At 50.0% G+C, this 27695-nt stretch overlaps 1 protein-coding gene across 47 annotated transcripts in view; it reads right to left on the bottom strand.

Annotated features, from left to right (window-relative positions):
• The window catches only part of HDAC4 (histone deacetylase 4), a 172142-nt gene extending 145910 nt beyond the window's left edge, over positions 1-26232 (bottom strand). For 5 of the 47 annotated variants that reach the window (XM_086898701.1, XM_086898718.1, XM_086898713.1 and 2 more), the window contains exons 1-2: positions 25958-26232; positions 167-416 (exon numbers count right to left, since the gene is read on the bottom strand). In XM_086898701.1, the coding sequence (XP_086754827.1) occupies positions 167-188 (22 nt within the window). In that variant the 5' untranslated portion in view covers positions 189-416; positions 25958-26232. Of the gene's footprint in view, positions 1-166; positions 417-8960; positions 9016-22453; positions 22520-22569; positions 22647-25402; positions 25517-25957 lie in introns of those variants that run through there. The other 42 variants (XM_086898702.1, XM_086898720.1, XM_086898712.1 and 39 more) reach the window with 28 other exon arrangements.
• Positions 26233-27695: the final 1463 nt, after the last annotated feature.

The following is a 27695-nucleotide window of genomic DNA, read 5'->3' as shown; positions in this document are numbered from 1 at the left end:
AACTCCTGATAACAGCAACAGCACTTTCCACCTTCACACAAAGTCTGAGAGGGAGCAGGAAGGGAAGGGGCTCTGGATGACCATTTCAGCACGATTAAAATGTGTGTTCATGCAGCACACTGTGTTCTGGGGTGGCTGCTGGGACTCCAAGCAGCCTTGCCCTTACCTGGATGGCTTTGGGAGCTCATTGCTGGCAATGTCTAGTCCTTGGGAGAAGGGACTGGAGACAGATCAGTTCCCACAGGAGTAACAGCAGCTCAAAAGAGCCCCAATGCTTCACCAATACATAGGAGTGGGAAGTGGGGATTAAATCATGGCCACCTTGTAAAATCCAGGGCACAGTGACATGCTGAGTCAGGTGGGAAGTAATCCAAGAGGGTGGCAGAGTGTCTTCCAATGGCTTTTAAAATGGGAACCTGCAATTAAAGAAAAAGATGTCTGCATTAGCAAATGAAGATTAACAGCCATTTAAATTGTACATTATATAACCTATTTATCCTTGAAATTAAACTACAATGCTATTTTAGGCATTAAGGGCTGCAGAGAGTAATTTTCAGAGTTGTAAACGTTACTTTGATTAATAACCATAAAGATGCAGATTAATACTTAACATTATTAAAAAAAAAAAAAACCACAACTTTCCAACGACACATTCAAGCCTCAGAAACCCAAAATTCCATGTTAATTCTCATCCTCCAACAGCACCATATGAAGCCACTTCAGTCCAACAGCTTCCATATTTTAAAAGCCATATGTATGAGTGGTAACTGTACTTCACGCATCTGTTCCCCAAAGAAGTCTAAAGAAAAATTCCTCAGTGCCAAGAAGTGGTCTTGGAGCAGGAAGGAAAAAAAACCCACACAATCAATTCCACTCCCACTCTACCCAAGCCTCCAGCAGATTACTAAGACACAGCTCCATACTGCCCCAGGGGAAAAACATCCACCGTTACCAATTATTTTGAAGCTGTGTAGTAGAGGGAGGGAGGGAGAGAGAACAGGGGGGAAATAACCCACAGAGTCAGCAACCCCTGGCCCCTGCCCTGCAGAATATGGAAGTATAGAAGCAGTAGATAGCCTAGCTTGGAGAAACCCCACCTGAGACCCACCATGCTGATCTAACCAGCCACCCTTATACCAAAAGAACATGCTCAAATTCAGTTTTGAGGGGGGTGGCGGTATCAGGGTTTTTTTGGCACTAGACCAAGTGACATGCAGTATTTCCCATCCTTGGAAGTGTCCAAGGCCAGGTTGGACAAGGCTTGGAACAATACGGGATAGCGGAAGGTGTCCCTGCCCATGGCAGGGGCTGGAATGGGATTGGCTTTGAGGTTCCTTTCCACCCAAATCATTCTGGGATTCCTGAGCATCCCTGTTCTGCAGGCAAGCTGTCTCAGGGACTCTGCTGTGCCACTAGCACAAGCTCCCAGACTGAAGCCAGCTGTGTCCTTTATGCACAGTATCCCACAGCCACAGGTGATTCCCCTTCTTTGCACCATCAAACACCATCAAACCAGCCCTCCTGGGTACCCAGGGGAGCTCCTCTTCTGCCCGGCATCACCCAGCGCTGGGGTGAGATCACCCTGCTGGCAGGAGCCAGCTCCAGCCCATCCCCAGGGATCCAGCTGACTCTGCTCACCCCAAACTGCTGATCCCAAGGAGTGGTGCCCTGAAGCACCACCGGGGCGGAGGATGGCTGCGATGGCAGCTGCGATGGGCACGGCTCCTGCCTTGCACAAGGAGCATCTGTCCACACTGGGGCTGTGCCACGGCATTTCAGGCAGTGCTAGCTATTCCTGGAAGAGCTCTTAGCACACTCAGATTTGAGCAGTCCTTTCCAAGAAGCAAAACCAGGTCTGAGACTTCCAGCACCAGCACGGCCGCTCAGGATGGGCCTTCTAAAGTTACTTCCCTGATATGCAGGAAAATGCCCCAGCAGGCAGAGCTGAACACAGTCCTCTCCTTGCTGTGCTTCATAAAAAGCCCTCTTTAATTGGCTGCTTCTCTGCAGCCCAAGTGTTTCAGCATCGCCACTCTCCAAGTTCCTCTCTGCCCATCTTGCATTCTTAGAGACCTGGAACGCATTCCATGTTAAATTTGCGTCAAATTCAAGAGAAAAATCACTTAAATGTCATTTCTAACCCCTGCAGGTCTCTGCCATCCCAAATGCTCAAGATGTTCCCCTCCGATTAATCAGCACATCCTGTTAAACAGAGCTGGGTCAGCTTAGACCAGGCATTAGCAAGATACTAACATAATTTATTTCCATTAAAACCAGCAGGTACTATTGTAGCATAAGCCATCTCAGCTGTAGACAAGAAGGATTTGGAGTGGAGTTACCAGATCTCTGCGTCCTCATTTTCCCAGCAAAAGAATGAAAATATGAGCGTGAACAGTGGAAAGTTTCCCAAAGAAACTGGCCTGAATCAGCAGCACCAACCAAATCCATTCACCAGCACATATTTATTCCTACTAACAATCCATTCCTACTTCTGCCCCACCACTGCAAGTGTCTGAGGCCAGCGGCTTGGAGCAGCCTGGGATAATAGGAGGTGTCCTTGCCCATGGCAGGGGGTGGGATGAAATGGATTTTAAGGACCCTTCCGATCACTCTGTGATTCCGTGATTCTCTCCAGCAGTCATGTCCCAAATTACCTCCCCCAAAACTGTAATTTTCAGGTAGCCCCTGCACTGATCTCCATGCAGACCAGTGAGCTGCTGCCAGGCCTCCACCTGCTACAATTCTGTAAATTTGTCCTCTTGCCACTGTCTCAAGGAAAATACTCCCTAAATTAAAGGAAGCAAAACACCGTCTATCCCTATGCCTCATATAGCAGGAGGTATAGAGGGTTTTCCAAGCAAATTATCTCATTAAAAAAAAAAAAAAAACAAAAAAAAAACCCAAGTTTGTTTAACTTCTGCTCCAGTGCCTCCCGGGACAAGGGCAATCACCTCTGGCCTGAGGAACAACGAGTCCACGCCGAGCATCATTCCAGAGGCACATTCCCGTCCGGCACGGGCAGGCACTGGCTCAGGGCCACCTGCCCACTGCCACCCCGCTCGCAGGAGAAAGCCCAGACGGGCACAGCGAGGTGCACCCCTGGCTTTTGGGGGGCCAGGGGCACCTCAGGCTCCCCTGGGCTCCAGCTGGGAGCAGAGATGGGCACAAAGAGTCAGAGCCTGCCATAAGCCCCAGGATCGCCTGCTGGCCACGGGAGCAGGCCTGGCAGACAGCAAGCAGGGCAACGGGGACCCTGCCAGGTTTGCCAGGGCCACAGGGACTGTGCCAGGCTTGGCACATCCCTGGGCACAGAGCAAAGGAAGGGCTTGGGAGAGCATCCATGGACAGGGCTGCGGGTGGCACTGCGGGACATGCCCAGCAGAACTGCAGCTCAAGCCAGCAGGTTTGTCAAACATTATTTAATCAGGACTGGGATCATCAAGTTTCCTGCCTCACAGGAGGATTTTCAGAGTCTGCACACTGCTGGATTTTTAAAAATCTCAGGAACAGCACAAGGAACCACTTAATGCCTGCTTATTTCAGCCTGCTTCTAGCAGGACACATCTGAGAGCACAGGCTCCCTAAAACCACGGGGGCTGCTGTATCAGCAGCTGTGTCCTCATCACATCCCTGGGCCAGAGGGTGGCCGTGGTCTGAGAGTGCTGCCACCCCCCTGTAACAGCCCCAGAGGAGCCTCTGTTCCTGCAACACAGGCTGAGGGGCCGCAGCCCCTGCGTTTCTCCCTGGTTTGGTGCCTCAGCCAACCACCAAACCTCACAAGGCGCCTTTCCTGGATTTAAAGTAATTCCAGATCTTCTCTTACCCCAGCAGAAAGCTTGTGTTGTTGTTGTTGTTGTTTTATCTTACAGTTCTGCCACAAGAATGATTTGTTGATAGGAGGCCTGGAGCAGCTCCCCTACAGAGACAGGCTGAGAGAGCTGGGGCTGACCAGCCTGGAGAAGAGAAGGTTGTGTGGAGGCCTCAAAGCAATATTCCAGGATCTGAAGGGGCTGTGAGGAAGCTGAAGCAGGACTCTGCATCAGGAACTGCGGTGACGGGACAAGGAATAATGAGTTCACACTGAAAAGAGTGGGAGTTTAGGTATTAGGAAGAAACGCTGTACTGTGAGGGGGGTGAGACACTGGCACAGGTTGCCTGGGGAGCTTGTGGATGCATCCCTGGCACTGTTCAAGACAGGTTGGATGGGGCTTGGAGAAACCTGTGATAGTGGAAGGTGCAGGGGAGTGGGACAAGATGATCTTTAAGGCCCCTTCCAACCCCTTTATGGTTCTGTGATCCTGTGGGAGTACGAACATTCACCTTCCTCCTCCCAGCCCCTTCCAGCTTTGCCTCCAGATGTGCAGCAGCCACGAAGGACAGTCACCACAGGACTTTATTTAGAGCTGGAACTTTCACAGCTTTAATTGGTCTTCAGCCCCGACAAGAATCTTGGCCTGGGGCTGGGGTTCCAGAGATGAGTCAGCCAGGTTCCTGGGGACCAGGAGCTCTGATGCCCCAGCTCGATGTGACACAGCAGCAGGTCCCTCGGTGGAACAAAGGGATGCTGGAAGGCCTCCCACATCCTGGCTATCCTCTAGGAGCACCCCAGCACTGTAGGGTTTGCTCTCCAAAAGCCATGGAAACTCCACCACCAGCTTCCAAAAGGTGCCACCGCCGATCCTTCTGCCTGGCACAAATCGATTACGAGATCATTTCCCCCCACCCAAAATTACCTTCCTCTCTGCACTTAGAAGCAAACAGCCCTGAGTTTACACAAACACACCGAGCTGAAGGGAGGCACAGCCTCTCTCAGAGCTTTATTGATTAAATCTCTCCTTTGACAACAGATCCTGCACTTTAACCAGAGGGGGGGAAAGCTGCCTTTGCTTTTCAGGGTTTGTTTATAAAATACTGCCAATATAGAATCTGTACATGAAAGGAGGAGGGAAGAAGAGGCTTAGGGGTGCCTGGAAACAATTCACCGTGACCACAGGGAGATTTACTGCATCTTTATTTAGAATGATGGAACAGCTTGGGCTGGAAGGGACCTCAAAGCCTACCTCACTCCAAACCTCTGGCATGGGCAGGGACACCTTCCACCAGGCCAGGCTGCTTTACTTAGAGCAGAGCCAATGTGGAACAGCCTCCCGAGCTTGCCTGCCTTCCAGGGACCACATTTCCCAGCCATCACTTTGCAAGGTGACAAAAGCAGTGGCAGCAGTCCCCAGGACCCCACAACCCTGTGACAACATCCCTTCAACTCCCGTTTCTCCAGCAGAACACAGCTTCACTGGGTCAGTCTCAGGAGAGCAGGTTTCACAAGCGCTGCCCACTGCCCTGAAGTGCTGCATTGCCCTATAGCTCCAGCAATACTCAGACCTCTTCCAGGACATGTATTTGCAAGCCTCAAACACCATCAGACACCCTCCTCAAAGAGTTTGGAGTCTGTGAGCAGTTCTCTGTCTCAAAACACACACCAAGAATAGCAGGTGACTCTGTAAGATGTACTATCAGCTAAATGCTCAGATGTGGCCAGAAGATCAACTGGATTACCACAGAATAATGACAAAAATATATAAAGAAGTGAATTTGCTGCTGTGTTTGCCCAGTTCCTCCAAAACCACATGTATTCTGTGCTGATCTGGACATTCCCCCTCCTTTTCCAAGTAGGCGGTGTAAGAGTTTCAAAAGGGTAAGAAAAACACCCTCAGAGATGTGGTACAAATTCCTGATACAGGTGAAGCAGATTATAATAAACCTGCAGCCGAGACAGAGGTGACTTGAAGATATCACAGTGGGGCAGAATCATGATTAACACAGACAAACCACTCATCATTCAGCTATCCACCTATTTCTGTCAGAGCTAGAACTTTTTCCCCTGCTTTTGCTGGATGAGGAGCTGAGCTTCCCAGGAGGAAGGGAAGGGTCCAAATTTGGAAAAAGCACAATTTGAAGCATGCTCTCTGCATTACCTGCTTGTCCTTAGCTGCACTGTGAAACTCTGATTTGGGGTCCTGGAAAAAGCAAAAGTTCTGAATTCCAAAAGCAAATGGACAAATTCCTTATGAAAGAGGACAAACACCAAGTGCATGAGGCCAGGAAACCCATGAGACAAGTCACTGAGAAGTGTCACTGCATGCCTGTCCTGTTGTGGAAGGCCTCCCAAGGTACATCCTCTTGGATGCTGCTGGAGAATGTGGCAGCCAAGCATTTTTAAAGACCTTAAAAAAAAAATCTTAAAATCTCACCTGGACACCAACCTACAGTCACCAAACCAACTCAGTTCTGTGTCGTGCCATGCAGACGTGACTGCCTCATCTCACAAAATATAAATTTTGCTCTGTAAAACTTTCTATATTGCACTGAAATCACATATCAGATTCTTTCCAGTTTCTACACTTGCACTCAGTAAATTAAAGGAAACACTGGCAAGTGGAAGTGTTGACACAAAATTCAGGAACCCTCACTGAAGGGGGACAGGGAGCACAAGCAGTGTAAGCACTGAAGCCTTCACTACAGCTAGAACTGTGTAAGTAAAGAGGAAAACCAGCCTAGTCCAGCTGTTACCAACAGCTCCTCTCCAAGGGAACACCAGGGACATGGTCTGGAAAGGAGGATCCCAACTGACCAGTCCAGCTCTCTTTGCCAGGACATCCCAATTTGCCAAACACGTCCTTTCCCTGCAGCACCAGAGGGGCCTGCTTTGAGATCAAAAGCTCAACACGGTGGTTCAAACACACAGAGCACCTCAGAAACACTGCAGCACTTCAAGGAACGGTGCATTTGTTTAGCAAATGCTGACATTTCCCCGCCAGCCATCACAAGAGGCTCTCACATGACAAACATCGTGCTTCCACCTCTCCCTGAAACGTCCACCACTCCCCAGCTCACACATGCCATGGAGATTTGGTGCTCACACCGAACACTGTCACCTCCTGAGAGGTTCTGTGTGAGAGATTCCATCTCCAAGCACATTTGTCCTGTGTGTTAAATTATAGTGAATGTGTGTTTGTGTGTGCAACAACACCTGCTCTGAACTTCCCCAGTTCATCCAGGAGCTGCAGTGCCTTCCTGGACAGCCCCTGGGAGCTGCCTTTGGGAGCAATCCTGCCACTATTCCATAAGCAAGTCCCTGCAATATAAGCAGTGCTACACGTGACTGGACTCTGTCAGAAACAAAACCAACAGCCACAAATGGCAGGACACTATTAACTAAGTATGAGCTGCTTTATTAACATGGAACGCATCCACAGCTATGGAGGGTGGCATATCTAGGTGGAAATAATTAATCTAATTATGTGTAACAGAAAGTCTCTACAAAAACAATCAAGGAAAATGTTTTCGACGGTTTCCCATTCTTCTGCTTCTTATTGTCAAGGAACGCTCCACAGCTGATTTCCAGGGCACACAGATCCCCTGAGTAAAGCTGCTTTTCCCAGGCTCTTTTCAGTTGTGTCTCAAAGTCAGGTGCTCAGACTGATCTCTGTTGGCAGTGCTGTACTTCACCTAACCCAATCCAAGCACTGAGACACCAGCCCAAACTGAAAACATGGTACCTCAGTGGAAGTTTTGCCCATTTCTATGTTAAATTAACACAAAACTGACATTACTGAACTCGCCCCTGGCAGTATTTTCTTCACTAACTTTCAAACTGAGGAAATCCCTTGTGGTACCTCGCACAGACACTTCTGCAAATCACCACCCTGACCAGCACTTAGAGCTGCTCTGAAAACCAAAGGTGCCTCCACAACCTGGAAAGAAAAATCTTCTGGTGGACACCCAAAACCACCGAAGTTTTGTGCCCCTTCTCCTTCCTTGCTAGGAATACACAAGAGTACCCACACGACTTCCACAAATTTCACAGCAATACCACTGGGCAGATCTCCCATCAGCTGTCAGACCTCAGCAAGTATTGACATCAAAACCACTGCAGGTATCCCAAAGACACAGAGGAGAAAAACCACTCTGGGGACAAGCAAGTGCATGAGGAGTGAACTTAAATCCTCCCAAGCATCACCCAAGACTCTGAACAAAAGATCCTGAGCGAATCTGGAAATACCACCTCGTGTTCACTCTGTGGGAGCTCCAATTTAAAGTGGCCAACAGCTTGGAAATTATTTTTTTTTCCAGAGTCTAGCAGGAAGAGCTGCAGATTCAGAAACACAAGCGACTGTTTGAAACCTGGGACCGTGCAAATCCACAGGGATACAGAGTCCTCCTTGACTAGCAAGACTCTGGCAGAGGGTCTGAAAGAGCAGGATGCTTCTGAGCTCGATCCAGTTTCTCAGCAAGAGCAGCAAGAACAAGCAGTCTCACAGATGGATCCGCGTGGGAGGGAGAAAGGATAAAAGTCTGCCTCGGGAGCCTGTTCCAGCTGCTACCGGAGCCTCGCAGGAGTCGGCACAAATTGGGCAGAGCTACCTATAAAAATCTACTGTCTTGGCTTTTTCTGAGGCACTCTTCTTTCCCAATTCCATGATTTTCCTCCATCCTGCTATTTCCACATTTGAAGAAGTCCAAATCAGATAGCTGAAAGTAGTGCTTGAGAAAAGGTGAATGCAGACTGGGAGTTTATTGTGTTTCTTCATCCCTGCCACACAGATCACCCACACTACACACTGAGGAGTAGAAAAATCAAAACTCCTTTAAATGCTTGACTGAGAAGTGATTACAAACAAAAAGAGATATTCGAGGCCAGGTTGGAACGTGAAGCAGTGAGGGGCAGCCCTGCCCATGGCAGGGGGGGTGGAACTAGATGGTCCCTTCTGACCTAAACCCTTCTGTAATTCCATAATTCCGTATTATTTTTAGCCAGAATCCCCCCAGTAACATTTTCAGTGTCAGGAAGAGACTGTGTAGCTGGCAGATAGGGAGCTCACCTCACTGGCTGAAAGTAATTCTTTATCTGGAGTTGTTTTTCAGCTCCTCAGGTAGGCAAAGGCAGAGAGAAAAACATTTACCTTTTCTCTTCATGTACTTGAGCTGTTCCAGCCACATCTGAACTTCTTGTTCCTTCTGACAAAGAATCAGAATTACTGGTCACTAGCTGTGCCTAACCCATCTGGTCTCCCAGCATAAAATAGCTGAGTACATGTGTCATCAATCACTGTTAATTACTTCATTAACTTGGAAAAAAAATATTGACTTTTTTTAAAGAACAAACATTGTTTAAGGTCAGTCTAGTTCTTTTTTCTTTTTTTTTTTTTTTTTTTTAATTGAATGCTATCTGATTACCAAGAGAAAATAATTTGGTCTGAACACTCAAGCAAGCCTGCCACACAACTCCTGCAATTCTTTTGTCTGGTGAGACATTTCCTCAAGTCTTTTTCTGGAAGGGCCAGTCTGATCCACAAGCTTCGTGCTGCTCTCCAGCGCCCAGTGTTAACCTCGCTGCCATTCCCACCTACTGCCCCCATGGCTTTGGCAGTCCTGACCTTCGGCATTCTCTGGGAAAGAAACATGCCCCAAGGTCTCCACAAACACGTTGCATCACTGTGGAATGGACATTTAGCCCACTGCTGTCACCTGCAAAACAGTGACACAGGCACAGATCACAGCAGTCCGCATGTCCTCCTCTGCAGCAGAGCTGCTGCCAGCAAGCTAAAGCTAAAGCCACACAGTGCCATGCAAAGCTCCCCCCTGGACTGTTCCCCTGCTCCAGAGACTGGCTGGGATCACCTCGTGGCCCCAGCATGAGCTCACCTTCCTTCCAGGCAGGGAGGTCCCTCTGCCCACAGAGCCCTGTCCAGCCCCTCTCTCTGCACTTTAACTCAGTGTTTATCAAATTTTTTGTGCTTCAGTTATTGGCTCCGACACTGTTCACCTCCAAAAAGCTATTTAGTTTGAAGACACCCTGTGTCACTCCTGTGCCCCAGTACCCCCTGACTTCCCCCCAGAGCTGGGCTGTGCGTCCCATCCCACACTGCAGGAAGGCGTGCGGAGCTCAGGCGAGCACCCTCGGCCTTGGCTGGTGCCCAGCTCATCGGGCATGGCAGACCCTCGCCCACAAAAGCTCTGAGATCCCAGCACAGGCACCAAAGTTTACATTTCTGCATGTTTCATTCCTCCTGTCTGGCACTGAATGGCAGTAATGAAAACAAAACACTGCCCTGCCCACAGCCAGTCAAGCAGCCAGACCAAGTCCCAGTGAACCACACGTGGAGTCCCAGAATGGTTTGGGTTGGAAGGGACCTGAAAGAACATCTCATCCCAACCCCAACATGTGGTGCCACTCTGCCGTTTCTCCTTTTAAAGGGCTTGCTTTCCTACAGCCAGTAAAAATGTTCTGCAGCCTGTGAGTGCATTGTGCACTTGTGTATCTTACTCAAAGGATCCTTACCTAAATCCAAATTTTACACAATGAGCATGAAGGATAATGCACCAAACAGAAAGCAAGAACTCACAACGTCGCCTTCAAAGTGCAATTTAATATGCTTTTACTTGGAAAAAGCTGTAACCACTGACAGCATGCCTCTGCTGATGGGATAACCCCTCAGGACACAGGGCAGTCCTGGGCGCTCTGCTCAGCTCTGGCTCCTCTGCCAAAATTGCCAAGACTCTGAGCCCAGGCTGCTGATAACTGAAGGGGCAGGAATCCCCACAGGAAGCTGTAATAAATACATGGCTTTGTAGTCACAGGGGCTCCACGATTTCCAGTTTTAAATCACAATTAACACTTTCCAGCCACATCCACAGCCAGGATAGAAAAGTGAGTCAGTCAGCACAAACCTATAAGTTCCTCTGCCGCATCCCTCTGAACAGGGTTACATTTTTCATGACCAGCATCAGTCTTGAATGAAAACTAGAATCTTCAGGCAAATAGCTCAGTCTTAAAAGCTGACAAGAAAGAAAAGCAAGGAAGGAACAACTGGCACCTCTCAGACTCTAGGAGGTTTCAGTTTGTTCATTATATATTTATCTGTTTTATAATACCATGAAAGCCAGAGGAACAAAACCCCTTAAAGAGGTACCTGCAGGTTGCCTTGACAGACAAAGGCCAGCAAACTTTTGGGAACTTACTTTCCAGGTGTTGCTCCCAACATCACAGTGATTCTTCAATTCAGCATGAAGGAAGGGCTTCATTTACTTTAGGATCTACGTTTTGTATGGCCCATTTTGCCTGTCTGCACAATGTGAACTGGAATTGTTGGAATTGCCCAGCAAAGCAAACTGGAATTGTTCTTGGAAATAAAACAGGACTGTAAAGCCACACAAAATGTTAGACACATCTCAAGGACTTTCACAGTACCTGCCACAGGCTTTTTAAGGCATGTCTTGCAATACTGTCGGTCACCAGCCAGAAAGGGAATTCAACTGCGTCCTCAAGGAACCCTTAGAGCCCTAACTTAGGGTTTGGGTTGGAAGGGACCTTAAAATCCATCCCATTCCACCCCCTGCCATGGGCAGGGACACCTCCCACTACCCCAGACTGCTCCAAGTTCTGTTCAGCCTGGCCTTGGACACCTCCAGGGATCCAGGGGCCTCCCCACCCTCCCAGGGAGGAATTCCTTCCCAATATCCCATCCATCCCTGCCCTCTGGCAGTGGAAGCCATTACCTGGGTCCTGTCCCTCCATCCCTTGTCCCCAGTCCCTCTCCAGCTCTCCTGGAGCCCCTTGAGGCCTTGGAAGAGGCTCTGAGCTCTCCTTGGAGCCTTCTCTTCTCCAGGTGAGCACCCCCAGCTCTCCCAGCCTGGCTCCAGAGCAGAGGGGCTCCAGTCCTGGCGCATCTCTGGGGCCTCCTCTGGACTCTCTGCAGCAGCTCCAGGTCCCTCCTGTGCTGGGCCAGCTCTGCAGGTGGGGTCTCACCTGAGTGGGGCAGAATCCCCCTTCCCTGCTGGTCACAGTTCTTTGGATGCAGCCCAGGATTTGGGATTTCTGGGCTGCAGAACACTTTGCTGGGTCATGCTGAGCTTCTCATCCAACACCTCCAAGCCCTTGATGGCTTTTCATACTGAACAGCACAGACAGAACACTCCTCCCCACAACTCACTCTTCTTTCAGGGTGGGAATGAAGCAAAGTAATTTCCACCTGCTTTTGTCCCTCTTCAGCCTTTTAAAACATCAAAGCCCAGACTTTGGGGGTCTTTTATTGGCTTTCCAGGAGCCCGGGATTTTGCACCTTTGCATGCTCCTAAATCTCCTCCTGTAACTTCTGGCTAACAGCTCCAGGAGGAATTGCTCGGCTTGTTAGTCACCAAAGCTCTGCTCTGCAGGATCTCCTCTCACCTTATCCACCTTATCACCCTGCTTGGGATACTCTGAGATAAAGCGAAGAATACAAGGTGAAAACAAAACAAATCCAAAGGCTCCGCGTGTAAGCGCTAATCTGGATCCATCTTGTACCTGACAGGAGGTTGTACTGAGGTGAGGTTGGTCCTTTCCCCCTGGTAACAAGTGACAACAGGGCAGGAGGAAGCAGCCTCAGGTTGTGCCAGGGGAGATTAATGTTGGGTATTTTGAAAAGTTTCTGTGTGGAGAGAGCTGTCAGTCGCTGGGCAGCGGTGGAGTCCCGATCCCTGGAGGGGTTGGAAAGCTGTGCGGATGTGGCGCCTGGGGACACGGGTCAGTAGCAGAACTGGGGGAGCTGCTGGATTTGATGATCTTGCAGAACTTTTCCACCCTAAATGATTCCGAGTTTCTATGAACATAATGATTAATAAGTTACATTATGGCAGAGGCTCGAGAGCCAATGGCTGCAGCCACCTCCAGCCAAGGGCAAGAGGGAAACCGCGCACAGCCTCAGCACACTGACAGACAAACAGCTCCTCGGGATGTCAGGCGACTGAAAATGTACATTTCAGCACCAGTTTTACATTCAAGCAAAGCAAACACGAGTCCCATTACCTCAGAGCACTCGGCATGCAGAGCACACTCCAAGGCTGGGGCGGGGGGTAAGGAGATTGCAGGAATTTTTTCCTGAAATGGAATGGGGAGATAAGATCGAGTGAAAAGGAGCAGAGGCTGCTGACATATCTAGACTCCCAGAAGCCAGTAAATATGCAAATAGGCTGCCATTTCTGCCAGAAACACTCAGAGCCAACTTTGATTCTGCTAAAATATATCGCATTAAGCAAGGCAGATAAGCCCAGCACTGAATCCATACAGAGCAGCTCCCTTTGACCACGACAGCTTTACTCCTCACTCCAGGAAATCCTGAACAAAGCTTTCTATTCAAAGAGTCTCCACTCTGACTCTCATAGTGTTTATGAATAACTTTGGCCATTTACCTTTTAGTAGTCTGCTTTGCAAGTGCTACTAAAAACATAAAGCCATAAACCACCCTAGAAAAGCTGCATCCATCCAGGCCCAGTAACAAACCCTTCCCCAAACCAGGAAAAGAGCTTGCTGCCCCGAAGCCATAAACAGCAAATTTCACAGGAGATGTCAGAGAGGAGAAAAGAAAGGGTGTATTGAATGTGCATCCCTGGAGACAGAGATTACAGAGCAAGAACTGAAGTTGATGTGACCTGATAGCAGTGATGAACTCAGGAGATGATAAAGGCATTCCCTGGACATCCATCTGTTGTCCTTGGGGTTTGGACAGACACGCCAGGCAGAAATATGGAAGCATGAAAATATTAAATATAGACACGACTTGTTTTCATATATATACAAAGTATATGTGTGTGGAATAAATAGATATATATTCAAACACCAGGGGCAAAGAAAGCATTTCTTCTTTTCACTCCGTTTTATCTGCCTACCACCTCTGAATCAGCGAGATGAGCTCAAAGGCCAGGGCTGGCTCCAGTCTGAGACACATTTTGCACATTGCTAACAAGAGCAGCTCTACCCTGCCATGGCAGGGGCTGAACCCAGCCTCAATAACTGATTCCATTCAACGAGGCTGTTCCCTAACAGAGGGAAAACACTACAACCTGCACCCCTCCTTGACAGCTCTTGGCTGCTCTTCCGAGACTCCAGCAAACAGGCAAGAGCATTGAGACCTTCAAGCAAGCACCAGCATCAAAAAATAAGTGTGTACAGGAGCCAGGGAGATGTAAAAAATAAACCCCAGACCTTTGCAGGCTGAAGAAGCCTCCCACGTGCGGCACAGCACAACAGGAACCGTTTCCCCAGCAATGCCAGGCACTGCAGGAAGATGAAAGCAGGCTCCAGCTCTCCAGGAGCAGGACCTGCAGGCAGCAGGGAGGCCTCAGGAATTCCCAGGAGCAGGAAGCCAGCCCCAAACCTGTGGCCAACGCAGCAGAGAGCAATCCAACAGGAGGCAGCTGGGGAAGGCTCCCAGTGCTGCAGGAAGGTTATGTATGACAAAGCAGGTTTGCTGGCAGGGAGAAGCAGCAGAGACGTGGACAGGGCTGCGAGGGCATGCTCCAGGAGAGAGGAGCCAAGGGAACAGCCCAGCAGCTGGGAAATGGCAGCCCAGGGAACCCCTGTGCTCACCTGAGCTCAGCCCATGCCCCTTCCATCGCAGCCTGCCCCAGCACTGCCCTGGAAGGAGAACACCAGAGCTGGCCTGGCTTTGCCTCGGCTGCACAGCCACGCTGGCTGGCTCCAGCATACACTCAGAATTCCCTTCTCCCTGTTCCCAGGCTGCCACAACTCCCATTTTCGTTGCCAGTGCTAGGAAGGAGCCTCAGAGCTATATGCTGAGGCCCTGGAATTTAAATATACGATAACACTGTAAATAAAAGGAAACAAATTCCTTAAGGAAAACCTTTTCACATGCCAGATCAGTTCCCAATAGTAACTGCTCTGCTTTGACAAGAGATAAATATTTACAGTCTGAAACAGAGAACACCTTGTGTTGCAATACTGGAACGCAAACCTTGTCAGTCCTGGTATCCTGAAGAGAGGGTTTTGATATTTTAAAGAAAAAAAATTAGAAATAAACCCCCAAGCTGAGCACTTAGAAGCACACACACATTATTGTGCTCATTTACCCCACCAAAACAAAAACCTGAAGGTAGTCACACAGAGAAATTGTCAAACATGCTGAATCCAGAACAGATTTTCTCAAAAGGAGACCTCATCCCCCAGGGAATGTAGACAGTTTACAGCAAAAGTCTAAATTATTGCCAAGAATATGCTGCCTTTTTTTATTTATTTAAATATAGTCTAAGTTGCTCCTCTTAGGCATTTCTCTAGCAAACACAGACACTGGAGGTTTTTCCTACTGGAGCAAAAAGGCAGCAAGGAAGATCAGATGTCCACATCCAGCTCCTTGGACTGGGGCATCCCAGCCTGGGAATACCCTCAGGGAGAGGGAAGAGAAAGCCCGACAGCTAAAGCCTGCGCTATCCCTGAGCTTCCAGCATGATTCCCAGCCTCTGAGCCTGACCAGCTCCTTCCAGCTGAGGAAAAAATGTGGGGAATGTCATTCATACTGGCACTGGGGAAGACAGAGGAATGGGAAGTGTACAAGGGCTGGAGATCCCGGTCCTGGGGAGGGTGATGAGCCTGGAGCAGGGAGATGCTCTCATTTCTGCACGACTCAGGGTGCTGGGGTTTGCTGCCTTTTTAAACGAGCCGAGCACCTCATTAACCACGAGTGCTTTTTTATTGCTGCGCTGTCTGTGCAGCCCAAACTCCCATTTCTGAGAGGACCCGCACGAGGCCAGCCTGGCTGAGCTGTTAACATGGCAGGATTTCATATCTGAGGTGCAATTTTCCTCACCCAACTGCTGCTGGGGCTTTTATGGCCCTCTCCCTTTGAAGTGGGGCAGGCCGGTCGGCCCAGGAAGAGTTCAATGTCTACCCGCCACTCTCCGTTCCCTTACTTCCTTCTCCTTTCCTGGGAATTATTCCCCTGGGCAGACCCTTCCTGCCTTGGCCTGGCTGCTGCTCCATGATCCCATCCCTGCAGTCAGGGAAGCCTTCTGTTCCGTGCTCAAGTTCTCCGTTTGCTCCTCTGCTTCCAGCATCCCTGCACGGCAGTTTATTTTTAGACCAGCATTTTTAGAGCAAAGCCCAGAAGCGGCACACTTTCAGTGCCAAACAGAATTCAGCTGTAACTCTAAAGCTGTCAGCCAACAGGAGGACACTTGGTTCCGTGGCCACGCCACACTGGGGTGACCCCATGGCTGCCACCCAGGGCCGCTGCTGGCCCCTGGGCTCTGCCAGCTGCACACACCACCGCCCCTGGGTGATCTCAAGGGATGGTGACTCCCTGGGCAGCTCCTTCCAAAGCCTGACAACTCTTTCAAGGAAAAAATGCTTCCCGATATCCGCCCTAAACATCCCAACAGAGAAGTGTGCTGACCCAGGAGAGCCCAGAGCTTCTCCCTTGCAGGTCCACGCGATGTTTGCAGTTTGGGGTCACCGCTCACAGCCAGCTCAAGGCAAAGGGGAGATCCCTGCTGCCTTTACCAGGTGCTGCTGGATCAAACCCTTAACCACCAATACACACAAGGAGAAGTGCCCCATTATACAAAGTGAGGCTCCTGCCCAGCTTTATCACCAGCTTTCTGGGGTCAGAGGTGGTGTTCAAGTTCTAAATACTAGTATTTGCCTACTTTTGACTATGGCTTCTTGTTTCAGTGCATTTATAAAATAATAGAAACACATCCTGCAGGTACCACCACCACCTTTTCTGACTGACAGAACACAACCTAGCAGAGGCAAAAGCAGCAAGAGACACCCAGACACAGCAACTGAGATGAGCAAGACCATGCAACCTGTATAATAAATCCACCCAAAACCTGCAGGGATGGCTCAGAAAACTGCATGGTAAAACTCTTTTTTGATCTCAACAGCTCACAGAATGTCCTCCTGAACAAGATTGCAAACACAAGGCCATCTTCTCCAAGGCATAAGGCAGCCAGTGACAGAGCCACACTTTGCCCTGAAATCACATCAAGCTTTTTTGCCCACTGACCCAGAAGTCTCCAGCTTTTCTGAAGGTTCGATAATTTATAACACAAAACCTCAGATTACTTTTCCCTGTCACAAGCTGGTGATACTTGCAAAGCTTGAAGTAGGAAGTGTTTTTCCTAATGTTAAACATTTCATTCACTGTTATGATTAGGCCCATCCTCAAAGGCTCCATCCAAGGCAGCAGGGATGAACAAGGGGATGAAGAAAAGCCTGACAAGGAGAGGCAAATACAGTCCCCAAGGAAGCATTAGGTTCTTACCACATACAATCACAATAAATATTACTTTCTAGTCCTCTCCCTTCTCCTTTGATCATGCTTCCAGGTCAATATCTTGTGAGAGGCAGTCCTGGCTCAAATGTATCCTTCAGCCTCCACCAGGTATCAGTTGTGGAAATACATAAGTAAAGAACATTTCCTCCCAGCCAAAGCACTGCTATTTGACTCAAATAAGAAATCTCTCTTGGGTAGGAGAAACACAACAGAATCCACATGGAGAGCAATTTATTTTGGGAGGTTCACATGCATCAGGTAGTGAGGAAGAATTGAAAGGGAAATACAAATCACAGCAGCCAGTGTCAGTCCCAGCCTGCTGGAAGGACTGATCACTCAGCAGGACATCCAACAGCAGATCCCAACACACCTGACTCCCTGGGGCCTCTCTGCCTTGCCTTCCAGAGTGAGGACAAGACACAAAGTCTGAGCGCTCTCACCACCCTACACAGCCAGGCCCTCACTGCCCTGCTGAGTGGGAGCAGCAGCAGCCCTAAAACGTGGAGAACCCAGATGACCCAGGCAGCAGCTCCCACCCACAGCAGGGCTCAGGGGCACAGAATGCAGGGGCTGGTTTGCTGACCAACAGCAGAAAGAGCAGTGTCAGACCAGGCTTTCTGCATTGCACAGGGAGCAAAGGGCTGAGCTTTGCAACAACCCAACAGATCCTGCTCGCATTCACGGAATGATTAAGGTTGGAAAAGACCTCTGGGACCATCGAGTCCAACCAGTAATTCAGCCAGGTCTGTCTCTTTCCCTGCCCCTGAAGATGCTCCAGCAGCACAAACCACACTCAAACTGCACCGTCTCCCTGGGAAGGCAGCAGGAAGCTGCACTTCCCTGTGTTCCTGGCCTCTCAGGTTTAAAATGGTGCCAGCCTTCATCCCCTCCAGCAAGACCTCCACAAGCAACACGACCCAGTATCCTCTGAGCTATTCCAAAGCATTCTGTGCTTCCCTTTTGCCCAGGCAGGCTGAAGAAATAAGCCAGGCTTTCCCAGCAGGACATGCACCCCACCGTGCTGTATGAGGCTGAGCTCCGTCCTGCCGTCCTGGCGACCTCAATCACGCCATGCCTTGGGCAAGTCCCCTCTCCTGACTCGCCCACAGCACTGGGGACAGGCAGTTTCCTTTTACTGCAAGTCTCTGCTGGCTGGGAAAACAACTCTCTTTGCTCCAAGAGATGAGTCCCACACGTGCAGTGCTGTAAAACATAACCCAGCCTGCAGGAAAACTCAGTTTCACCCATGAACTATTCCCTCAGGACCCCTCCTGGATGGACAGTCTGCACACAGCCCTTCCCTTTCCAATGGTCCCTGGGAAATCTGTGATATTTGCAACTCTACCTGTCTGCAGTTGGACCCACTGCATCCAAAGTCAAGGCCAACAGCCCATCTTCCATCTCACCACACCTCCTTCCAAAGCAGTGCTCTCAATTTCCCGCCCACTTCTCCCTGCCCTGAGCTCCCAAGGCTAAAGCTCATTGACTGCTCTGGTCTGCACAGTCCTCGTTGTTATAAAGGTGTGAAAAATGCCATTTTCCTTCACTTTTGTGCACATGATTTGAGCAGAGGAGCAAATCTCACCACACCACATGCACATGAACCTGCAGCAAAAGGCAGCCCATGTTTCTGGCTCTCAGGGAGAACCACCTGTACCGAGGCTTTCACAGGAATCCACCACAAACAGTAACAAGAACTAGGTAACTGTAGCTCCCGTGGGGGAAAATGCAACCTTCCAAATGCTTTGAAAAGCAGTCCTTTTCTCAGGAACAGCACACACCAGGATTAATTCCTTGCTTCAGGCTCATGTCATGGACCCTTTCTGTGGAGATGAAATTTTGTCAACACAACTCCAGAACCAACCTGAGCATTATTTTCCCTGAGCAAATGGAGCACATCAGGAAAATCCAGGCAGGAGAAGTATGTGAAGTGACTGGGAACAGCCCAGTTATGAGTAACTGCTACTCCTCAAAGTGGAGTTAACACAAATTCTATCAGCAAACCGATGCTCCCACACACACGTGACAAATGGAAGTTCATTTTACACGGAACAAGATACAGTGTACTAATGCTTCCAGAATTTAACTGTAATTAAGTCTTGCTGACAGACACCTCATTAAAGCGCCACTTCTCCAGAAAAATTAATAAAGTGAATTATTTCCTGTGTGTGAAATATCAGAGTTTTTCACTGCTCATGAAAGATACATGGAATTCAGTTCAGCTGGATGTCAGTGCTCCCCGGAATGAAGAAGTGACACGCTTAAAAAGACATTTAAAACAACACATTGCTGTGCTGCCAAAACCCAGGCTGAGACGCTCAGCCCCTGCACGTTATTTTATCCTGTGATGGCAGAAAATAAAACCCCTAAAATACAATTATTCTTCCAGCAGACACAGACAGATAGATACACAGATAGATGAAATAACTGGCTTGTTATTAGAAAACCAAACTAAATTAAGAAAACCTAACTTTGGGCAAACTGAAAAAGAAAAAAAAAGAAAGATTTCACAACCCAAAGATCCAGGTTTCAAATTGCAACTTTTTGGGGTTTAAATGCTTCTTATGAACAAAGGTTCAGCTATTGATGAGGAGGGCTGAAGTGTGCTCAGGACCATGAGCCAACACACATTCCTCTGCACTGGGAGATGGCTCTTTGAGGCACATTTTAATCAAACTTCTCTGAGGTAACAGGCAATAGGAAAATGAGCTAAAAAAAATGAAGCTGATCCAGTTATGAATGCCACAGAAAAGGCCTGAATTTTTAGAGGGGAAGGCCAAGCTGCAATTCCTTCCAAAGGGAAAACCACAGAAGCTTTCCAAGAGATTTTACAGTCTTTTCCTAATTGTTCCTTTTTTCAACATCATTATGCAACCTCCATGTGTTTTCCTGCTTCTCTACCCCCCTTTATTTCACCCATTCTTCCCCCACCAACTTCTTCTAAATGCTGTGAGGCAGCTCCTTTAAGACAGCCAGAAATACAGTACAGATTTTTCTCTCCTCCTCCTCCTCCTCTCAGTTTAAACTGCCCAAATCTTTCCGGTGAAGAAGCACTGCCCAAAATCTGCTCGCTATTCAAGCAGCCCTGGCAATGACAAGCAGCACTTCATGAATCATCTGTTATATATTGCCTTATCAACACGGTCCACTGCAGGAGAAAGTAAACCTGGCCCACTTCGAGCTTGTGCATAACACAATCAAAATGCAAGTGGCATTAATTACAGGAGGGCTCTGGAAAGTTCCCCTCATCCATGGATTCAATATAGGAAATATATATATAAAAACTATACATATATATTATTTATATATATAATTTTTTATATATTTGAGGCAACCTAAATCAAACCAAAATACTAACAGCCATTTCTTCCCCCAACACACACAGCTTTTACTTTAATATTTTGAAAGACTATTTACCCTTTTTACTGGTTTCCAGAATTGCCACATTTCTAATTATTAATGCAGACAGCTTTAGTGTTTCTGCTGTTTTTCAGCTTCAGCTATTTGAGGCAAACACACATATTTTTAAGGGATTTTTCCCCCCAAACCAGACTTCTAAGCTCAGCAAGTGAGGGAAAGCTTGCACTCTTCTTAAGCATTGGCCTGCTTGGACCTGGGGAACCTGGAAGCAAAGGTAAATGGAAGGGAGAAGCTATCCATGAGGGAAGAGGGCTCAAAACTGAAAAGTAATTGTGAATTCAGTGACAAGACACATCCCATTGGCTTCTCTGCCCAGTAAAACACACCCTTACAAAAAGCACAAACTCAAGGGGTTTGCAGGGCTCTGATAGCATCTAAACCCACGCAGACTCGGCAGCAGGATTGAAAAAAAATATGGAAAAGCGATGGGATAACTGGAAGCAAACTGAAGGTGAACTGGCAGAGCAATGAAGTAGAATGTGACACCACTGAAGAAGCCAGCAAGAAGAATACTTGGCAAATATTTAACAAATGTCATTACCAGTGGCCCAATAGCATGTTCAATTAATATTTCCTTGTGGTTTGGGACAAGCTCTGCTATTTGGAACAGGCCAGCAACAGATCCCACTGAGCAAATAAACTCCTCTGTGTATACTCAACCACAGGTACAAGGCGAGTGAAATACAGTCCCAAGAGCTGGGGTTCATATTTTTTATATATAAATATAAATCCACAATGCCAAGGAGTGCATAAACACTTCTTCAGATGGAGAAGGACACCAAAGAAGTGTTTTAACCCCAAGATTAAGCTGAGACAGCTGGGCAGTGAGCACTCAGGTTCTCAAACCCTGAAGGGAGCATCACCTAACCAACACAGACCCAGGGTAACCTCAACAGCACACAGGTACAGCTGGTTACAGCGACCTTACAAAGGCACAGCGTGGCACACCAGCACGAGGGGAATGCTGGAAGGTGAAGGAAAATTCTCTTTTATTATTTATTTATTTTTATTATTATTATTTATCCCATCTTATGTATTTGTGGGCAAGTTTTAGTCTCAACACTTTGCTTGCAACGTGTTTGGGCACTCCAAGCATAGAAAGTCTGCGGCTTCCCCTGCTTTGAAACCTGCAAATGAACCTCGAGGACAAGTTTCAGGCACTGGAGCAAGTTTCTGGCCCACAGGTACACCTTAAGCTGGCTTTAGAGGTCTATTCCCCAGAAAGCACAAGGCATTTGAAAGAGAGATAGAGGGCAAACTGAGCTAAACCCATGGGCAATTTTAACCTTTGTTTTGAAGAAGTCCTGTTCTTCACCCCTGCAGTCCCACAGGGGATTTAAGGTTGAAGACTCAACTCCAGCTTTTCAGCAGGTTATGAGTAGGCAGCGCCTGTGCTTCCACCTCTGCCCATGGGAGGAAGGAATTGTTCCCTGTGAAGATGAGCAGGCTCTGGTACAGGGTGCCCAGAGAAGCTGTGGCTGCCCCTGGATCCCTGGCAGTGCCCAAGGTCAGGATGGACAATGTGGGCTTGAAACAGCCTGGGACAGTGGAAGGTGTCCCTGCCATGGCAGGGGGTGACACTGGATGAGCTTTAAGGTCTCTCCCATCTTCAACCATTCCATGATTGTATGGCCAGGAGAAGAACAGGTACTGACCATAGGGGCTGCAGTCACTCTGCTCAAGCTGCTGCTCTCCAGGAGTGGGCAAGGCTGGTATGTCACAGGCTGGTGCTGAAAGCAGAACAACCTGACAAGTTGGGCAAAGCCTCCACCCAAAACCATCCCTCAGCTAACACAGATCCATGGGACGTGCAAACCTTCCCAGTCTAGGTGCTCCAAGGGCTCAGGAGGCAGTCTGGAGTTCAAGCCCTTAAAATCTGGATAAAACATGTCTCTTCAACACAACCCACTGCCATCTGCACCTACCTAAATATCCCCTATCAGCTCCTGCTTCCAGGTAACTTCTTCAGGAGTTCAGCGATCTCCAGGTGTCTGTAAACACACCACTACTAGCTTAAGAAAAAACTCATTCTTGTATTTACCTTTTCTTGTATTTACCTTTTCCTGCTGTCACTGCACTGCTGCTTTATATCTTTTCTGCATTAATGGGACGTTGCCTGTGAAACATAAGCACAGCAGACAGTTGTGTCTTCACCAGCACAAAAATTATGCAAGAAACTACTGTTTTCATCTACCCTTGGAATGGCTTGGGTGAAAAGGGACCTTAAAGCCCATCCAGTTCCACCCCCCTGCCATGGGCAGGGACACCTTCCCTTATCCCAGGTTGCTCCAAGCCCCATTCAACCTGGCCCTTCTTTATTTTCTTGGTGATTCACAAGCAAAAGAGACACAAGAAAGTGAAACTAACTTCCACTACGGAGTTCACCTACATCTCACACCAGGACCTGTGTCTCCTCCACCTGTTATCTCCCACCCTGGGCTTCTCAAGAACTTGGTAATCTATCCTACTTTAGGATAGTCTGCTTAGGAGTCTTTAGGAGATGGCAGCACACAGACACAGGCTGCCCAACAGACATCTCCTCCCAAGGGAATACAAGCTCTCCATGCCATATGTGTGCCTTCCTTCCACACCTCCATCCCGTTGAGCAAATGACAAATTCTTCTGGTATTCTGAGCTGATTTTCAAAATGCTTTCTCTAATCTGCATCCTTTCTAAAGCTAAGTCCTGAAGCAAAACAAACAAACAAAACAACAGGGTGGAAAAGTTCAAATTGTGAAGATTTTAAGATATTTTTTCCCTAAGTTTAGACCACCAAGGGCATAGCTTAATATCAAAACACCAGGAATCTGTCAGATGCACAGGCTAAAACATGCCATCCAAGGAAGGAGGGAAAAAGCAGCAAATCCTGGAAAGCTGCATCTTCCACATTTCACTTTACCCAGAAAATCTGCAGTCGCTAAAACTTACTCTTTCTAACTGGGTGGCATTTTACATTTCCAAATGTAATTGAGTGAGCGTGTTGCCATGGCAATAGCAGGGTTCTGCAATAACTTTGTTGCCTTGTAATTGCTGTATATTTGTATACAAGCAGCTGAGCTTTCTTTAATTCAATGCCCTCAACTCTTCCAGCGAGGCTGCAGAGCAAGGGCGGCAGCTTTATAGGCTGAGAACTCCGAGCAGCGGTGCTGGAAACATCAGAACGATTAAAACTCAGCGCCGCGACCGACTGCATTACACACACAGAAAAAAACCCCACCACGAAACCCTGCCAAGAACCAGATTATTATATAAACTTCAGAGCTCCTTAGCTTTTAAAAATGTTGCTGTTACAACGACGACAACAAACAACAAGAAAAAAAAAAAAAGCACAATTCAGATAATTAACTCCAGGTAGATTTGGCAACGAGAGAAGCACTTTGAGGACAGGGAATAAATGCAGCACGAGTCCTGTTTATTGACAGGGCATAATACCAGTAAATCAAAACGTGTTGGCCAGGGGATATTGGCTCACTGTGGCTCCTGGGGCCAAATGAAGGCTCGCTCCATGTCCCCGGCCTCAGAGCAGCGCTGCGGGGACAAGGAGATGAAGGGAAGGGAAGGGAAGGGAAGGGAAGGGAAGGGAAGGGAAGGGAAGGGAAGGGAAGGGAAGGGAAGGGAAGGGAAGGGAAGGGAAGGGAAGGGAAGGGAAGGGAAGGGAAGGGAAGGGAAGGGAAGGGAAGGGAAGGGAAGGGAAGGGAAGGGAAGGGAAGGGAAGGGAAGGGAAGGGAAGGGAAGGGAAGGGAAGGGAAGGGGCGCAGCACCGAGCTGCCTGGTGGGAAAGAAGCGAGAGAGCCAGTGCCTCTCCGCACGCCCCATCCCAGGGTTTTACAAGGCATTTTCACACCCTGTATCCACCCACACCTTCCCGACACGGATCCCCGCTTCTCGGGAGCGTTTTCAGAGCTGTAATCCAGCCCGGAATATGAGGCAAGGCTGGAACACGAAATCTGCTCGTACGGGCGTTAGCGGCGACGAGCCGGATTTCTGCAAACCTGCCAAAACAGCCTATTGACAGGCAAAAAACGCCCCAAAACCAGCACCTTCCCCTGCCGCGGAGTGGGCGCACAACACAATTACGCAAGTGCTTTGAGCGAAGGGCAGGTTCCCTTCCCCTCCAGCCGCTGCCCAGCGCCCAGCACTGACAGCGTCAAATTATTGTTATGTAAATCCATCTGCTCCGCCGAGCTGTCACAAACACTCCGGAGAGCACATCTGGGGCGGCGGGCAACATTTTCGGGGAGCGCCGGGACCGCGCAGCATCTTCCCCTGATAAATCCCTGCAGCAAAACCCACACGCGGCTGCCGGGCAACACCTCCCTCTCCCCGCCAGCCCCAGAGCTCGGCTTTTTCTGCTTCGTTTCGCCCCGCGCAAGCCAAGGCTGGAGGTTTGGCAGCGGCACACGTGCTTTATCCGCCCCTCGGACCCCCAAAAACGGAGTTCTGCCGGCGAGGCTGCAGCCCTGGGCCTCGGAGCCTTGCCACGGCCGGGCTCCCCGAGAGCGCCGCGCTGCCGAGGGCAGCACCCCGTTTTCTCCTGCCGGCCACAAAAAAAAGCCATTCTGGGGCTTTTTTTCCCAGAAGGAGGTGGGTGCCGCGGAGCCCTCGGCCGAGCCCGGCAGTCCCGGGGCGCGGGGCGAGAGGACGCAAACTTTCCCCAAGTCCCGCGTTATTCCCGGGATTAGGACAAGGGAAGGCGGCGCGGGCAGAGAAGATGGAAGAACCGACACCGGGCCGCGGCCCGCCCGGCGCCGCAGGGCCCCGCCGCGGGCGTCGCCCCCGCCGCAGGGCCGCGCCCGCCCCGCCGAGCCGAGGGGCCGGGCCCCCGCGCGGCGATGCCCACAGCCCGCAGCTCGCTCGCCCCGCCGGTCACTCACCGCCGCCCGCATCGCCGCGCCGAGCCCCGCACGGACCGAACGCCGCCGCCGCCGGGGGGGATGAGGCGGAGCCGCGGCCGCCCGGGCGGGGCGGGCGCGCGAGGGGGCGGGGCCGGAGGCGGTGGCGGCCCCGCCCGCCCCATTCACAAAAAAACCGGGCGCCGCGCGCTGATTGGGCGGCGGCGCTGCCAGTCACGCCCCCCCCGCGCCCCGCCCACCCCGCCCGCCGCGCCCGGGCCGGGCCGCTGGCGCGCGTCGGCCCCGCCCCGCCCGGCGCGTTGCCCAATCAGCGCAAGGCTCAGGGCGCCGCGCGGCTCAAATCCGCCCGCCACCGCCGCGCGGGCGCTTCCGATTGGTCGCACCAGCTGCCCGTCACCGCCCCCTCCCACACGGCCGCGGCGCAGCGGCGACCAGCGGCCCCCGGGAGCGGCCCCGCCGCGCCGCGAGCCCGCCGGGCGGGGAGGCCAACGGCCTTAAAGGGCCCGCGCCGCGAGCAGCCTGGGCTAGGCGGTGGGAGCGGTTCGGCTTGGCGGCGGCGGAGCGCCGCGTACTGACCTGGGCGGCGGGCGAGGCGGGGACGCTGCGCGGCGATGGGGCCCCCCCGGCGCGGAGCGCGCCACCGACGGACTCAGCCTGTGACGGGTTCCGCCATCTTGGAAATTTTTTTTAGATGGGGGAGTCACGTGGTGCAACCATTTTTTCCCCACGGCCAATCAGCGGGCGCGGGTTATTTATAGCCGCGCGGGGGAAGGGGACCAATCGGGCCCCGCCCCGTGCGCCCCCGGCCACGCCCCGTGGCGCGCGGCCCGTCGCCTTGGCGACCGGGGGGCGGAGCGGCGGCCGCCATGTTGGCGCCGAGCCCGCGGCCCCGCCGGGATCGAGAATCGGGATCGAGATCACAGGACCGGGTTCCTGACCCTCTCCACCGAGGCCACAGCAACTGCGATCCATACCGTATAGACGGTATTGCGATAAAACGTGCAGCTTTGGGGTTTTCTTTAACCCTCCAGTGTTCCGCAGCCGCGATCCCGCTCTCCCTCATGGGCCGTTCTGTGTTAGCCGGCAGGTATCGCCTACAGCAAACAGCTGAGGCGAGGGGTAAACGACAGAAAGGGCAGGGCATGCTTCAACATATTTGCCTGAATTACCAAGAGGAAATAAAGTAATAAAAACAAATAAAAATAAAGATAAAAATGGAAAGGAGTTGCCCGACATGCTTCCCTCTACCTCCGTTTTCACAGCGACCATTCAACATTTAATTGATTTTTCAGTTCCACGTGGAATTACCCCATTGAACTGACATCTTGTTTTGCTCGTGCTTTGTGGGTTGATGCAGGGCCCAAAACTCCCCAAGTCCTGCTCCCAAATGCTCCGGATAATAGGAAGGAAAATATTATGTTACTGGGTGCAAGGAAACTCATCCCATGGAACACAATCCGATTGAAACGTCCCGCCGGCAATCCATTATTCCTGTTTCCCAGAGAAGCTGTGGCTGCGCCTGGATCCCTGCAAGTGTCCAAGGCCAGGTTGGACATCGGAGCTTGGAGCAGCCTGGGATAGTGGAAGGGAGATTTCCTACTAAGCTTCCAAGGAGTTTCTTCCCATCTTCGCCTAAGGCAAGCTGAAACATGACATTCCTTATTTCGGCAGCCATCCCAGCACACTTCTGGTGGGTTTGATTAATTGGCTCTTGCTAAACTGTTTTTAAAACTTCCAGATTTCCCTTAAAGGGAAAAAAAAAAAAAATTGAACTCATGTCGTTCAGCCATCTGGATTTACATGAATTCTGGGACCTGATGGGAATTGCTAACAACTTTGTCCCTCTCTCAAATTCTGCATATACGTGGTAGTCTAGAAACACCGCTCCTTTTCTCTTTTTCCTTTTTGGAGATACTTACTACCTACATTTTCATTTGAAAGGGCCACCCTTACAAAAATCCTTGGCGTATTTATCCGACCCTTAAAGTTCTTTGGGTTTTTTTCCCATGTTGTCAACAGGCTCCCAGGAAATATATTTCCCTGGAACACACACCTGAGAGCACCGCTGGCATAAAGAAGCCTCAAGCCGAAGCCTTTCTGTTTCATTTGAAGCTGCTCTGGGCTCATGGCTTGTTTGTTGTTCTTTGGCTGGTGAGGTTTCACAGAGTTGTTCTGCTCTCTTTATTTGGGGCTTGTGCACTCGGAGGGATGAGTGAACGTGTGCACAAATAACCTCCCAAATCGTTTTTCAGTGCTGAGAGTCCTGTGGGTGGAAGGGCTCCAGGGCCAGAAGGTTCCCAAGGCACGGCAATAT

Source organism: Cyanistes caeruleus, chromosome 7 (genome assembly GCF_971803275.1).
Source record: "Cyanistes caeruleus chromosome 7, bCyaCae1.hap1.1, whole genome shotgun sequence".
Classification (NCBI taxonomy): Eukaryota; Metazoa; Chordata; class Aves; order Passeriformes; family Paridae; genus Cyanistes; species Cyanistes caeruleus.
Note: the sequence above shows the minus strand (reverse complement) of the source record. Positions and strands in the feature narration are given on the sequence as shown.